Raw genomic sequence first — 15,605 nt, 5'->3', positions numbered from 1 at the left:
CAAGGGAATGTAGAAGAGGAAAAAGGGAAAAAGAATAAGGAATACAGTGCTCATCAATCCAGCAAGAAACCTGAAAGGAGTTTTCAATAGGTGAATGTGAACTGTAACCCCTGGGAGCAGCTTGGGAGACCAGGACTATACAGAAGAGTGTATGAAGCTTAGGGACTTGAACTGAGGATGACACCTTGGTATGTCTGCTGGGACCAAGTGGATGCTCTCAATGCTCAAAGAGAAAGCGCAGGTGGGCTTCTCCATGTTGTGGGCTAGCACGGATGAGGAATTATTCTTTAAAAGTCCAGAAGAAAGCCTAAGGTCTTCTATGTAAAAAGGAAGGAGTAAAGGATATGATGCGGTAAAAGGCAATCCTGATCATCTTTCCTCAGAAGGAGCTAAAGATGGCAAAACAGTGAATCCTTGGAGCTAAAAAGACACATCTGAGGGGGCAACCAGGAGGCTTGGTGGATAATCAGGCTTAGAGATGGGAGGTCCTGGGTTCAGATGTGACTTCCCACAGGTTTTTAACCGAGTGACCCTGGAACAAGGCAACTTCACCCCTACTGCCTAGCTTTTATCACTCTCTGCCTTAGAAATAATTACACAATATTGATTTTAGGATGGAAGGTAAGGGTTTAAAAAAATAAAAGCATATCTGAGGCCCTAACGAAAGAGTAGTTGGGGACACAAGAAGCCACAGGTCTTCCAAGGAGGGACAGAGCCATGAGATCTGGCAGAGGAGAAGAGAATGTTGTGGCTAGTGGCTCCATGTGATGGGTACTGGTTCTATTGTTTGCCAATTCAAAAATGATGAGACAGAGAACCATTTTCTTTCTGGAGCATGGATCTAAGACCTGAATGAAAACCTCAAAACACTGTTCAAAGCTCATGGGTCATTTCATGGGCAAAAATGACAGCAGCAGAAGGGACCTGGAAAGCTCTGCTGAGGAGTACAAGGTCTTGGCCAAGAAGCTGAGGATCACAGGGGACAGGAGGCATACGAGTCATTGTGTCTCTGGAAGGATGTAGGAGAAAAAGGAAGATCTGGGATTCCAGGACCAATGGTTAAAATTTAGGAATGGAGGGTCCCTGGTCAGAAATGGAGCATCCTTAAGAACAGTGGATAGGAATGTATCAACCATGCTCTTATTAATCTAGTTAAAGTTGGCTTTTGAATGAAAAGGGGAGAGAAGGCAAAACAGAACAAAACATAAACCACCAGTATAGCTACAATGTAGGAAGAATAGCAGCTGAGTCATCCAGAAAGGAAACAAGAGATAAAAAGCCAAGCACGTAAACAATAGCAAACCCCACGGGCTCAATATTTATACACAAATACACCAAGCACAGGCAATGAACAAGATAAATTGGAGATCTCATCTCAAGGATGCAGTGTGGTATAACAGATAGAGGGTTAGACCTGGAGTCAGTCAGTTAACACACTTGGGTTCAAATACCACCTTAGATGCTGACAAGCTGTGTATCCTTCAGCAGGTTAATTAAGTTGTCTATAAAATGAGGAAAATAATACAGTCGTGAGGCTCCACTGAGATAAGGCATGCAAAATGTTTTGCAAACATCAGTTTGTTGTTATCATCATGTTTTCATCTCATTCAATGAAGTCTAGATAGAAATTGTTCTGGGACAAGTCACTCTTCTGCTATTATTCTTTTATAGTTAATGTTTTATTAACAATCTTGCAGAGGAGGATAAAACAACTGCTTTTTGTAGTTGAATAAAAGCCTTACGATACAAACTCATCTTTGGTAGAATTATTAGAAGCATGCTCTCTGGTAACACAGAGCATGATGGGAATGATGTGTACTTCATCCTGTTCCCACATGACTATGAGTACAGCCATATATTTATATTCTGGAAGTTCTTTTTTCCATGTTGCTTGGTGTTTATGAGTATTTGGTACATCAACATCTATTTAAAATGTTCTTCTTAAGTTTTTATGGATCAATGTTATATCCAAGTGATTGTGGGCAACTGTAATAATGCTCTGTTTCTAGTACAATTGTTGGGTTGAGTTCTCAAGGGTATTTTGAGGTCTCCATTTGTAGCACTGGGATTTACACACGATCAGTCTATGAAAGACTCCAACCTTAGAACATATAATTATAACTTTCAGGTTATTTGTGCCTTGCTAGGTATAGTACAGTGTTATACTAGTGGCTAAAGTTATGCAGCCTGCAGTGATATATGGCTTAGTCCAGACCATTTCCTTACATTATCTTTAGTGATCACTAGGCTTCTTAAGGTTAACCTTTCTGTTATTTTTGGTGAAGTTACAATGAAAAATCATTGTAATGACTCTTTCTCTATAAAAAGACCCTCACCCTCCCAATTACCTATCAGTTTATTCAATGATTCTTTGACAATCAATCAATAAGTACTTACTTATTGCCATATATATGCCATATATGCCATATACTATGTTTGGTGATAGGAATAAAAGCACAAAGAATAAAAACAATGCCTATTCATAAGGAGCTTAATTCCAATGGAAGAAACAAGTACATATAAAAATATGTAAGTAAAGTATAAAGTTAATAAAAACAGATATATACAAAATGAAATACTATGTGGTTTAGGAAGGAAGGCACTAGCAGTTGGGAGAATCAGGAAAGGCTTCATAGAGAAGATAATATTTGACCTTTAATTTAAAGGAAAACAAATTCTGAGATGGAGGTTAAGGAGAGAGTGCATTCCAGACATATGGGATAACCATTGCCAACATAAATATGGCAGAGTTTATGTGGAAATCACCAACAAAGGGCTTTTGCATTTTATTCTTTTCCCATTTGGGAATTTTTAAAGGAAATTTCGCATCCAGTTGTATTCCTCATACTTGTTGGAGTCTAATCATCTTTCAAAAAATCATATCAACTCTAAAACTCTTGCTCCTAGGGCTCTTTCCTTCCCTCTGGGTGGAGAGAGTGCAGGATGGGCAATGGTGATCTTCCCAATTCTCTTTTTAAGAGGTGCCCAGGGCAGCTGTCTCATCACTTCCTACTCAGCTTTACTCTAGATTTCATAGTGTCCCTTGCACTGAGTACCCTCCCCTCTCCCCTTCTTCTTCTTCATATTCTTTTAGGTATTGTCTTTCCTCAATAAATTCTGCGCTCCTAGAAGACAGGTACCATTTTTTGCCTTTCTTTGTATTCCTAGCACTTAGTACAGTGCTTAGCACATAGTAAGTGCTTAATAAATGTTTACTGGCTGAATGACCAACTCTTGATATCATCAATTTCATAAGACTCCTATTGTAGGTAAATCACTTTAGGTTACAATCAACCAATACAAAAGGGGTATACCTGTTGTCAACCTTCCCATAAAAGGAAAAGAAAAGAGCATCAAGGAATCATTAAAAAAACATCACAGAGTAGAAGAAATACAGTTTGGGGGGAAAACATAAAGAAGCAAGGCAGTTCTGAAACTTGTATGTTGAATTTCTTACAGCAGGTACTTTTTTGAGAGCCCTCTGACAATTGCTTTTTAAAATTAAACTTTTTAAATTCTGTTTTTAATAAACTCTAAATAAAATAAGAATTTCCAAATACAAAGTAGAATATTAAAAAGAAGACTATGCATGTAACTGAGAATGTTTATTATGTACAACTTTTCTTTTTAAAATATATAATAAATTTGATATACAATTTCCAAATCTATTCTGTTCATATTTCCTATCTCCTTCCTTCTCTTCCTTGCATTAAAAAAGATGCTCCAATGAAAAACATGCTCCAATGACTTTCTTCTTCTTCTTTTTTTGGCAGCCCTATTGGTAGCCTACCTCCCTCTCTCTTTCATTCCCATTCCTTTATTCCCCAAAAAACCCTTACAAAAATATGGAGAGTAAGGAAAAAAAATTCTCATACTGATCATCCCTGAAAAAAAAATATATGTCTCATTTTCTTTCATGAGGTAGGTAGCACAGTGTGCTTAATTACTGGTCCTTTGGAGTCATGATTGGTCACTGTACTGATCAGAGCTCTTAAATCTTTCAAAATTGTTTGTCTTTACAATGTTTTTATTATATAATTGTTTTCCTGGTTCTTTTCACTTTAGTGATAGAGTTTTGGGAAACAATGAATTAGTCCAGCTATTCTAGAAAGCAATCTAGAAATATATCCCCAAAGCTAGTAGAGTGTACATATACTTTAGAATCATGGTTAATTATTGTGCTCATCAGAGTTGTTACTATAAAAATTGTTCTCTTGGTTCTGCTCACTTTACTCTGTATCAGTTCATATAAGTCTTCTTAGGTTTCTCTGAAAACTATCTCCATCACCTCTTACAACCCATTCCATTACATTCATATGCCATAACTTGTTCAGTCACTCCCTAATTGAAGGGCATCCCAATAACTTCCAGCTCTTTACCACTTCAAAAACTGTTGCTATTTATGTTTTTGTACTTATGGGTATATAACCTTTCTTTGGTCTCTTTGGTGTATAGTTCCAAATTTCTTTACAGAATGGCTGGTCCAATTTATAGCTTCACCAACAATTGTAATATTCTTTTTTTGGGGGGAGGGTCTGCCAATCCGATGAGTATGAGGCAGAATATTTAGGGTTGTTTTAATTTGAATTTCATGAATTATAATTGGGGCAGCTAGGTGGAGAAGAAGCATGGTAAAAGTGTGAGAAAGGGAGTTCTTTATTCTCTTTGTCTATTTTGAGTTAACACTTTTTTAGTCATCAAGTAAGAGAATTCACAAGTCACTTGCTAAAATGAGTGATAACTCCAGAACTCAAAGCACCCCTACTTTACATTAAGTAAGAGTGTTCTCAAGTCATCTTCTAAAGTGGGTGATAACTCAATCAGTCAGAAACTTGTAAATCCTACGGTAAAAGTTGATACCTTCAGAAGCCTGTGAGGTTGACACCTTCAGAGGCTGAGAAGTGGATCCTACAGACACTTCCCCTTGGGCATTGGCCCCTGTGAAGAGGGGAAGAGACAAGAAGCCACTATAAAAGCCTTGAATTTCTTTGGCTGGAGGGAGGCTTCTACAAGCAGTCTTCTGGGGTTGTCAACTTTGTCATCTTTGGCATTCATCCTTGCCTGGTGACCTGCCTCTTGGAGGTAACTTGGCACTTGGACTGCCTCTTGGGTGAGTGAGTAGCTGGCCTTCCTTTTCTGGTGTCTGGAGAGAGATTAGTTTTGGAGGGGCCTTCCCTTCCTGGAGGAGGCTGTGTGGGTGGAACTCTGGGTGCTCTGATCCTGCCAGGCTGAGCTGAGCACTGGAGAAATATTTAGTGTGATAGGGTAGACATCTTCTCTACCCTCTCTTTGTATTTCTATACTTTCACTCTTTCCACCCTTTTGCAAATAAAAGAAATTAAAAGTCATTTTGACTTGAGCTATAATATTTTAAATCGGTGACCACAAGATTATTTTAGAATTCTCACATATTTGGTCAAACCCTTAATTTAATTCCTTACAAGTTCCAGGACGAGTCAGGAAGACACATCACACTGAGTTCAAATCTGGCCTACATGGTGGCTGTGTGAGCCTGAATATGCCACTTAATCTTGTTTGCCTAAGTTTCCTCATATATAAGATGAAGTGGAGAAGGAAATAGCAAACCATTTTAGTGCCTTTGCCAAGAAAACTCCAAATGAGCTCCCAAAGAGTCAGACATGTTGAAATGACTAAACAATAAAATTATAAACAGAAATTAATTATAATTGAACCCAAAAGAGATTTAGAATTTTTTAAGTATAATTGTTGATAGATTGTCTTTCCTCTTTTGATAATTCATATTTTGATCATATACTTTGATCATTTATTGGGGAATGATTCTTGTTATTTATTGAATGAGCTTTTAATATATCTTGAATATTAGACTTTTTAAAAAAAATTGCTACAATGATTTTTTTCCTTCAATAATACATTCTTTTAAAAAACACCAAGCTAAGTGTAATAGTTATGGTTTCATATAAAAATTCTTTTGGAGCTCTTTTTACATGGAGATGTACATGTTTGTTGGTTTTTATTAAGTTCATAAAAATGTCAAAATAAATGAATAAGTGGTAAAAAAAGGTTAGTTTTTTAACAAATATTGACGGTGAACATTCCAGTGATTTAAAGGTTGTATAATATTTGTATTTGTCCTAGAATCAATGAACAATTATTTGTATACAGAAAGAAGGATGGTCTCTCTGGGTTAAAGTTTTGGTGGAAGGCTGCCTTAACTCTGTTTCAGGGATGATGGAAGTGTTACTTAATGGAATAAAATATGTTTCAAGAGAAAAACAAAGAGGATGAATAATCCAGTTATGCAAAGTGGAATACAAACTATAATTGGGAGTTGGAAGATTGTTACCCAAAAAAGAATAAAGACCACTGAATCCTGGGATAGATCAGGGTCCTTCCAAGATGCGGTTAATGATGATGATCCAGAGGTACTATCAAAGTAGTAGATTCCCATGCAGTATTGGGTCACAGGAAGAAAAGGAAAGTTGTGGTGGTTGATAACACCCTGTTAAAGGCTACTAATGTGACTGTCAACTTAAAATTAATAATGAACCATTTTGTCTTCATTCAGTCTCTTGTAGGTAGAATGTTCTTAATAAATGCTTTTTGAATGTGGGTTGAGCTAAACTGTCTTCCTTGGGAAGTATCTGAGAAAGAGTAGAGACTGCAAGGCTTAATAAATCTTATGAACAATATATGCCTTTTGTAATCAATGAGGTACAGCTAGAAGGAACAAATAAATCATCTTTAGAGGTTAAAACCCACCTACAAAAAAACTGAAGAGTTTAAAGGCAGAGAGAGGATTTCTTATCTGCCACTGAAGCCCAGAGGTTTAAGACAAGAAAGGCAGATCTGGAAAGTGAACATTGTTGGTTAAGAAGATGATGGGGGGCAGCTCAGTGGATTGAGAGACAGGCCTAGAGACAGGAGATCCTAGGTTCAAATCTGGCCTCAGATACTTCCTAGCTGTGTGACCTTGGGCAAGTCACTTAACCCCCATTGCCTAGCCATGGAACCAATACATAGTATTGATTCTAAGACAGAAGGTAAGGTTTTTTTTTTTTTTTAAGATGATGTTCTAAGAATAGAATCTGGGCTTCAGATATAGGAATGATGGACTCAAGGTCAAGAGAGGACTATCTCCAGCGAATGCTAGGAATAATATGTTTGGATGGAGATTTATGAATCTGATAAAAAGAAAAAAGATTTTAAGCCCAAGATGAAGGGAAAATGGAGAACTACTCCATCTACCTAAGTTTTCTACTACAAATAAAGTATAACACAAGAAAAATAATATAGACTTGGACAATCTAGCCATTCATGGGAGACAAAAAAAAAGATGGAAATAAAAAAAATATGTGTAGTCTCAGATACTTATATACAAATTCACAGAGTATAAACATTAAACAAAGTAAACTACACTATCATCTGAGCTTCCATATCTCAATCTCATGAAGAATCTGTTCAACTCAACCTCTAAACGTGAATCTCTTTCTCTCCAAACCCCTATCATGAATCATGCTTTGCCAAAAACTAAGCTTAGATGACTTCTATCATCTGCCTTTTTTATTCCTATTTACTTGTGTATAAAAAGAACTGGAAAAAAATAACAAAACTATGCTCATTAAGTCCATTACAAACTTGGGCTATATAACCTCAACTGGGCACTTATTGCATTATTTTGGTCCTTTTACACTTCCCAAACTCATTCACTATCTCACTCACCAGTGGTTGTTCCAAATACTCCTGTTTCTCCTCAAGTCCTCTCCTTCTCCCATACCAAGAATTCCCTCTTTACCCTTCCTCCTTAGGTCATACTACTCCCATGTATTCCCCACACTGTCTTCTCACCTGTCTCAAATAAAGAGGTGACCCTTTTCCTTTTCCCTTCTCTACATCCATTCCATCTTCTTCAGAAGACAGCTCCAAAGAGCCCCATTTTCTCTTTCATTTTCAATATCTCCCTTCTTCAGGTTCCTTCCCTGATACCTACAGACACAACCACAAATGTCCATTCCTTAAAAAACCCTCACCTGATCTGACCATCAGCATTAACTACTGCCCTATCTCTCTCCTCTGCTTCTTGGCTTCTACTTCCTCCCCTCCCACTCTCTTCAAAACCCTTGGCAATAGGACTTCCAAATTCATTTCATCAACTCAAATGTCTCCCTTCAAAGTTAACAATGATCTCAGGTCAGGTTGAATGGCCTTTTCTCTACCTTCATCCTTTTAGGATGAAAGAGCTAGGTACCACAAGTTCAAATACAGCCTCTGACACTGTGTGACCCTGACGAAATCACTTAGCTTCTCTTCACTTCAGTTTTTTTTCTGCTGTAAAATGGGGGTCCTAACAGCACCTAACTCTTCCAGGGTTGGTTTGTAAAGTGCTTAGTACAGAGTTTGGCACACAATAGGAGTTTAGCATGTATTACCTCCCCTCCCCTTCCCCTTCTTAATATTAGAAGACCATGACATGGTCAATCACCCTTTCCTCTTGGAGGTTCTCTTCCCTCAAGATTTTTGTGACACTTCTTTCTCTCTTTCTCCTGTTTTTCTCTATGTGCCTGACCACTCTTTCTCAGTTTTTCTCAGTTTGCTGGATCTTTACCCAAGCCTTGTCCATTAACTATGGGTGTCCCCCCTCAAGGTCTGTCCTGGACTGTCTTCTCTTTTTCCTCTTTATTGCCTTGTCTGATAATATCATCAGATCCCAGAGGCACAATTATTATCTCTATGTAGAAGATTCTCAGATTTAACAATCAAAACCTTGTCTCTCTGCTGAGTTTCTATCTTCCATTACTGACTGATATTTGGACATTTCAAACAGGATGTCTCAAAATAAACTCAAACTGAGCACAGCCAAAACAAAAATCATTCATTTCCCCCCAAACCTTCTCCTCTTCTCAACTTTCCTGTTACTGCCAAGGGCACTGCCACTCGCCCAGGTTCCCATGCTCAATCTTTCTCCAAGTCCTATTGGTGCTACCTTTACAGCATCTCTCTTGTATACTGCCTTATCTCAACTCACATAGCCCCCACCTTGTGGTGGGCTCTGTTGATTCCCATTTAGACTATTATAATACTCTTCTGATTAGTCTCCTCATTCCAAGTTTTTTGTGTACATCTATACATGTCGTATATAATTATTTGCATGTTGTGTATCTCATTAGAACGTGAGCTCTTCTGGGGCAGAGATGGCGTTTTTGTCTTTTTGTGTGTGTGTCTCTCTCTAGAGGTTAACCTGGAACATTATAAGCACTTAATAACTGTTTGTTGACAGACTGACTACAACTCTTAAAAATAAGGAGGCAAATTTGATCTGATAAGTATCACTGAAAGGTAGGATGTGACTCATGACAGGAACATGGCAGAAGGAGAAAATAGATGATGAATTATGGAAGCAGATCATAACTCATATAGCATTATATAGTAATGATTAGAGACCTCAACTATTCAAGCATCTGCTGGAGTTCTCAGTTTCCTAAATGAACAGCTGATAAATCCTTAGCTTGCCTTGATGATAATTTCATCTATCTAAAGATAGAATAAGTGATGAAGGCAACTGCTATTCCAGGCCTGATGTTGACCAAGGATATCCTCCATTAATACAGCTAATTTTCAGGAAGATTTATAACACACAGGAAAATGGGCATGTGGGTCTACAGTTATTGAAATCCTCTTACCTTTTTTTGGGGGGGGGGAGGAGGTGTAACAAAATTGTCTACTTCCTAGTCCCAAACTTTTGGTGTCTTCCTATCAGATATCTTGAATTTTTTTCCCCAATTTTTCTTAAACTATTTAGAACTTCATACCAATTTCTCCTATATATACTTGGTCTGGGCTACCTACTCTTTCCCTCTTATACTTAAATGTGAATTCCTCTTTGCCAGATAGTATAGTAGGAACTGGGCTATTAAGAAATTCAAATGTTGTGGTTTCTCTTTCATTAATCACAAATACAGTTTGTTAAAGAAATGCTGACAAATCTGTTCTACCTTGTCTGTTTGTTGTCTTTCACACCAAGATTTATGTATATTACTTTTTTCTCTATCATTCTTCACTATTTTTAAGGCACCCTCATTCATAGTTTCCCATTATTCCCTCTTCCTTACCATTTTACAACGAATTTACATTGATAAAGACCAAGTGTTTGCTCATTGATGTAGATTCTAGACTTCAGGAACTTACAATTGTTTTACAACAGTTATATCCTATCTTTTATTTAATTTCATTTAACCTCTTACCTTCCATCTTAGAATTAATACTGTGTATCAGTTCTGAGGCAGAAGAGTGGTAAGGGCTAGGCAATGGGTCCCAGGGTCACCCAGCTAGGAAGTGTCTGAGACCAGATTTGAACCAAGGACCTCCTGTCTCTAGGCCTGACTCTCAATCCACTGCCCCCCCCCCCCCGTAGCTATCATTTTTTTCATTGTTCAAAACCTATTTCCATATTATTAATATTTGCAATAGAGTGATCATTTAAAGTCAGAATTCCCAATCATATCCCCATCGACCCATGTGATTAAGCAGTTGTTTTTCTTCTGCATTCCTGCTCCCATAGTTCTTTCTCTGGATGTGGATAGTGTTCTTTCTCACAAGTTCCTCTGAAATGTCCTGGGTCACTGGTCACTGCATTGCTGCTAGTAGAGAAATTGATTCGATTGTGCCATAATGTATCTACCTCTGTGTACAATATTCTCCTGGTTCTGCTCCTCTCACTCTGCATAAATTCCTGGAGGTCTTTTCAGTTCACATGGAATTCCTCCAGTTCATTATTCCTTTCAGCACAATAGTATTCCATCGCCAACAGAGACCACAATTTGTACAAACCCAGCAGTGGTATGGCTGGATTAAAGGGAAGGCAGTCTTTTAAAAGCCATCATTTTTAAAGAACAAGGAAGTCTGGGATACCATATACCAAAAGGCAAAAAATGAAAGATTCATAAATAATTTATGTGGTAAAAATCCATGAATAATTTATGTTGTAAAATTAAGTACAATCTTATGGGGAAAAACTGGACCTTTAATGAAAAACTGAACTTCCAACCATTCCTAATGAAAGACCCTAGCTGAATAGAAATCTCTAAAATGCAAGCACAAAAGTAAAGAGAAACCCAGAAAAGTAAATATATTACATTAAGGGGAACAAACTATATGAGAAAATGTTTACATTCTAAGAGGGAAGTCATTTTTTCCTGTTGTGATGATTTTGATAGAAGGCAGAAAAAAAAAAGTAAAAATTAATATACTATAGAAGTAGTAGGAAAGGTGAAATTAGAATTTACTATTTCACCTAAGTGATGTAGGGTAGAATTTGACTATGAAAATGTAAAAAGATGTTGGAAATGATCAGCACATGAATCTTGCTTTCATGTGAAATAGCCAAAGGAGGATTAAAAACACACTAAGAAACATGCCATTCCCCAAGATATTGGTGCAGAAAAACATCAAATTCAACCAGAAAATAAGTGGGAACAGTGAAAGGTAAAGTGGTATTTAAGGATGTAGAATAAAGAAAGGATTAGTAATAAAGAAAACAAACTCTAATTTTAGAGGGTATATTATAATAGAGGTATTAAACGGAAAGAAAAACTCATACTTGGGGTGTGGACAAGGGAAAGAAAATAGGAGAAATGGGGACACAGATCATTAAAGTTGATCATACTCTCTCACTAACTTCTTGGGAAAAGGGAATATAAGAAGAGGAAAACATTCTAAGAATGTAGGATGGAGGGAAATATATATTGACAATTACAATGAATGAGAATAGTATGAATTCATAATAAAATGGAAAAGAATACTAAAATGTATTAGAAGGCAGAATCCAAAAGTTACAAAAGACACACTTAAAACAGGTTTATATATTAAGTTAAAATAATGTGTTGGAACAGAATTTATATTTCAGATGAACTAAAAAAAGCAGAGAATAGCAATCATGATATCAGACAATGAAACAGTACATGATATCAGGCAATGGAATAGAAAAAAGGCAAATATATTTCTCATCTATATATAGAACATTTATTAAAATTGACCATTATATAAAAATGCATAAAATCAGAAATATTAAAACTATCTTTATTGGCCACAACACAATAAAATATATTCAATTGCGGACCTTTGAATAAAATATTTAAATAATGAGATAAAACAGAAATTCTTGAATCAGAGTCAATAAAAGAAACAGTAAAAAAATTTATAAATGAAAATGATAGTTATGAGAAAATATGCCCAAAATTTTGGGAACTAAAACAATAAGAACACAAACTTGAAAATTAACAAATTCAAAAGCTTCAACTAAACACTAAAATAGAAATTCTAAAAATCAAATAAGAGATTAATGAAAATAAAAGTAAACCCACCCAAAACAAAGGCAACCACACACAAACACACACACCACAGAACTGATAAATAAAACCAAAAACTGTTTTTTGAAAAATAAAATGAGAAACCACCTGCTAGTTATTAAAAAAGATAGGAAAAACAAATTGCCAGGACTAAAAGTGAAAAGACAGAAATAACAACAAATAAGATATAAAGGAAATAATTACAAAGTATTTAATCCATTTACATACTAAAAAAATTCATAATAATAAATAAATAAATAAATATTTCAAAACCACAAAATAATCAGATTAACAAGAAAAAAATAGAGAACAAAGATAAACTAGATACAAATGAACTTCCCCAAAACACTAGGGTACAGTTACAGATTAATTCTAATACACATTCAAATAACGATTGTGGAAAATGCTTGCCAAAAAAATAGGATCCTATAAACTTGCAAGTATGATACAAATATGATCTTGATAGATAAGGAAGGAAGAAATCAGAGAAAAAAACTGACCACTATCCTTAAGAAATATTGAAAAAAAATTAAATTAAAAAAACCCTAAATTAAAAAAAAAAACATTAGCAACAAGGCTCAACAATACATTAAAAAAGATTATACTTTATGAATAGTTTGGATTTATATCAGCAATGCAATGCTAGACTATATTAATACCAAAAATAATCAAACCTACCTGATTCTATCAATAGATGCCGCAAACATCTCTAACAAAATATGCCACTCATTTCTGTTAAAAAACATTTAAAAAATAGTAATAAATGTTCTTTTAAAAAATATAGTAACTACTACATATCTAAAACTAAGAGTCAGCATTTTGTAAAATGGAAATAAACTAGAAGACATAGAGATCAGCAATAATTATGTTTAGAACAAGATCTCACACCATATAACACAATAAGATTTAAAATGTCCATGACCAAGATCATATTAGAAGTAAATTAAAGGATAATGATAAAAGAAACTACCTCTCACAAGTACATAACTAGCCAATGGATAGTGAGGTGAAAGGAACAAGAATTCAAGTGCCTACTATGTTCCATGCACTATGCTAAGTATGCTACAAATGTTATCTTATTTTGTCCTCACAACATCCCCAGGGTGTGTTATTATTATACCCATTTTACAGCTGAAGAAACAGGCATATAAAAATTAAGCAGCTTATTCAGTGTCTCACAGTTAACAAGTATCTGAAGTAGGATTTGAATTCAAGTCTTTCCTGATTTCAAGACCAATGCTTTATTCAAATACACCATCTATTACTGAAGACAAAATGGACAATTTTGATTGCATAAAATAGAAAAAAAAAAAGATTTTGCACAAACAAAATCTATTTAAAATGAGGGGAAAAAAAACAATTGAGAAAGACTTTTACAGCAAATTCCTCTGATAAACATCGAATCTGTAGAAAACTAGTTCAAGTATTCAGTAAGAACCATTACCCAATAAACATTCTAGGGATATGGACAGTCAGTTCTCAAAGGAAGAAATACACACACTATCGGATCGTCACACAAAGCAATGCTTCAATTCATAGTACAGCCAGAGTTTCACATAGAGAATAGTTGCAAAGGGATCCTTCTTTTTCTCATATTATTAGGGTGCTTCCTTCTTACAATTTGTTTAAAGCAAACAGGAAACTTCTAATGACTGTTATGTAATATCTGGGGATCTGAGTTGGCCACAACGCACTCAATTTGATCAATGCATAAAATTTCAATCTTGCAGGTTTCGTTTGATTTGAGGGACATATAGATAACATCAAAATTAATCTGGTTAATGAGGTTTGACTAATATTCAATGTTTGGCATAAAAACAGAGAAATCTTACTCATTAACCAAGTTTAGTGAGGTGTCACTCACACACTTAAAGTGCTAATGGTTTCTGGTCCTAAGTGGTGCTAATTTAGTGATAATAATGTTACAAATTTGTTTATTTTCCTAAGATTGAATATTAGCCAGGCCTCTGGTGAAAGTGTTTCCTCAACAGTTTGCAAATGAAACAACTTCTTGAGTTTTTATGAAGAATTTAGTAACAAAATTGCCATTTACCTATGATATCAAAGAGTGACGGGTTTGTAGAAGCTCTTTGTAGCCCTGACCAAATTAATGATATGGTGATTTTCTAAATCATTTATCAATTTCAGAGGAAATATTTCAAAATGACTATTAAACTTAAATCCCTGTGAGAAAAAATACTTCAAATGAGTGTCCCTCTTTTGGTTAAGCTTGACTAAAGATGAGACTGTTAAAAAATCAGTTTTCTGAATGCAAATATACATACTTGCAAAAGACTGAAAATAAAATTTCATTCTGTAATGTATTTTATACCCAATGAACAATAAAATTTGACTAACTTTTCAAAATTGCCCTACAAGGAAGATTCCCAACCTTTATTACTATGTTATTTTAGTAGTGTCTCAAAAGCCTCTTATGCTACTGTGTTGAACCAAAGATGTTACCAAATGCCCAACTTCCGTTTTTCTTAAACCCAACAATAACATAAAGGTTATTGGTATCATTTGAATTTTCCTTGGCTTCAGAATGTGTGGAGATTCATGGGATATGGGGATGCAAAGAACCTATAGGTTTCAAATGTTTTAAAAAAAAACACAAAAATTTAAAATATATAACATATGTAACAAGTTTTATTATTTATTATAAATATGTAATAAATAACACTAAATCTACTTATCCTAGAGAAGATAGGAAAATCAAGATAATATATTTTTTTCTGGTTTGTGGAACTTCTGATTTCTATGACTCTTCCCAGATTACTGACACTGGCTCAACAACAACTACATCTAATAAACTTCCTTCATTCTTCTGAAATATAGTTTATCTGGTTGTAGTGACTTGAAATGATTTATGACACCTATGTACTTTCTTACTATCTACTTATTTATCTTTATTGTCAATTCCCTACTGACCATTTTTAGTAGAATGTTTCCAATCCAAAGTTCATTGTTCCTGGTGAAAAAAACCCAACATTATGGGTAGTTATGCCTATTCTGTTAACTGTTATCATCATCACATCCACCTTGAGTAGCAGGTCTATCCTCTTCTTTGATCATTCTTTTTCCTATAATACAGCCTTAAAAAGGTCTTCCATTATTGTTTACTGTTCTTAGTTTTCATCACTTGCCTCAGCTCATTCTGAGCTCAAGCACTTCTGGTACTATTCTCTGATGCCCATGCCATTCTAGTATTTAGTATTTACTCCCTGGCCTTATTTCCATCTTCTTCACAGTTATATTTATAATGTTATTTTGAGCCACATA

The 15,605-nt window shown here is 35.3% G+C and overlaps 1 protein-coding gene across 2 annotated transcripts in view; it reads right to left on the bottom strand.

Moving 5' to 3' along the window:
• Nucleotides 1–15,605, bottom strand: part of AIG1 (androgen induced 1) — a 307,398-nt gene that overhangs the window by 75,950 nt on the left and 215,843 nt on the right. The window contains exon 4 of one of the 2 annotated variants that reach the window (XM_056818883.1): nt 13,001–13,055. The exons of the other annotated variant lie outside the window; for it this stretch is intronic. Within the exon in view, the coding sequence (XP_056674861.1) occupies nt 13,050–13,055 (6 nt within the window). The 3' untranslated portion in view covers nt 13,001–13,049. Of the gene's footprint in view, nt 1–13,000; nt 13,056–15,605 lie in introns of those variants that run through there. 2 annotated transcript variants of the gene reach the window in all.

This window comes from Monodelphis domestica, chromosome 2 (genome assembly GCF_027887165.1).
Source record: "Monodelphis domestica isolate mMonDom1 chromosome 2, mMonDom1.pri, whole genome shotgun sequence".
NCBI classification, from domain to species: Eukaryota; Metazoa; Chordata; class Mammalia; order Didelphimorphia; family Didelphidae; genus Monodelphis; species Monodelphis domestica.
This window is presented reverse-complemented; position numbering and strand designations above follow the sequence as displayed.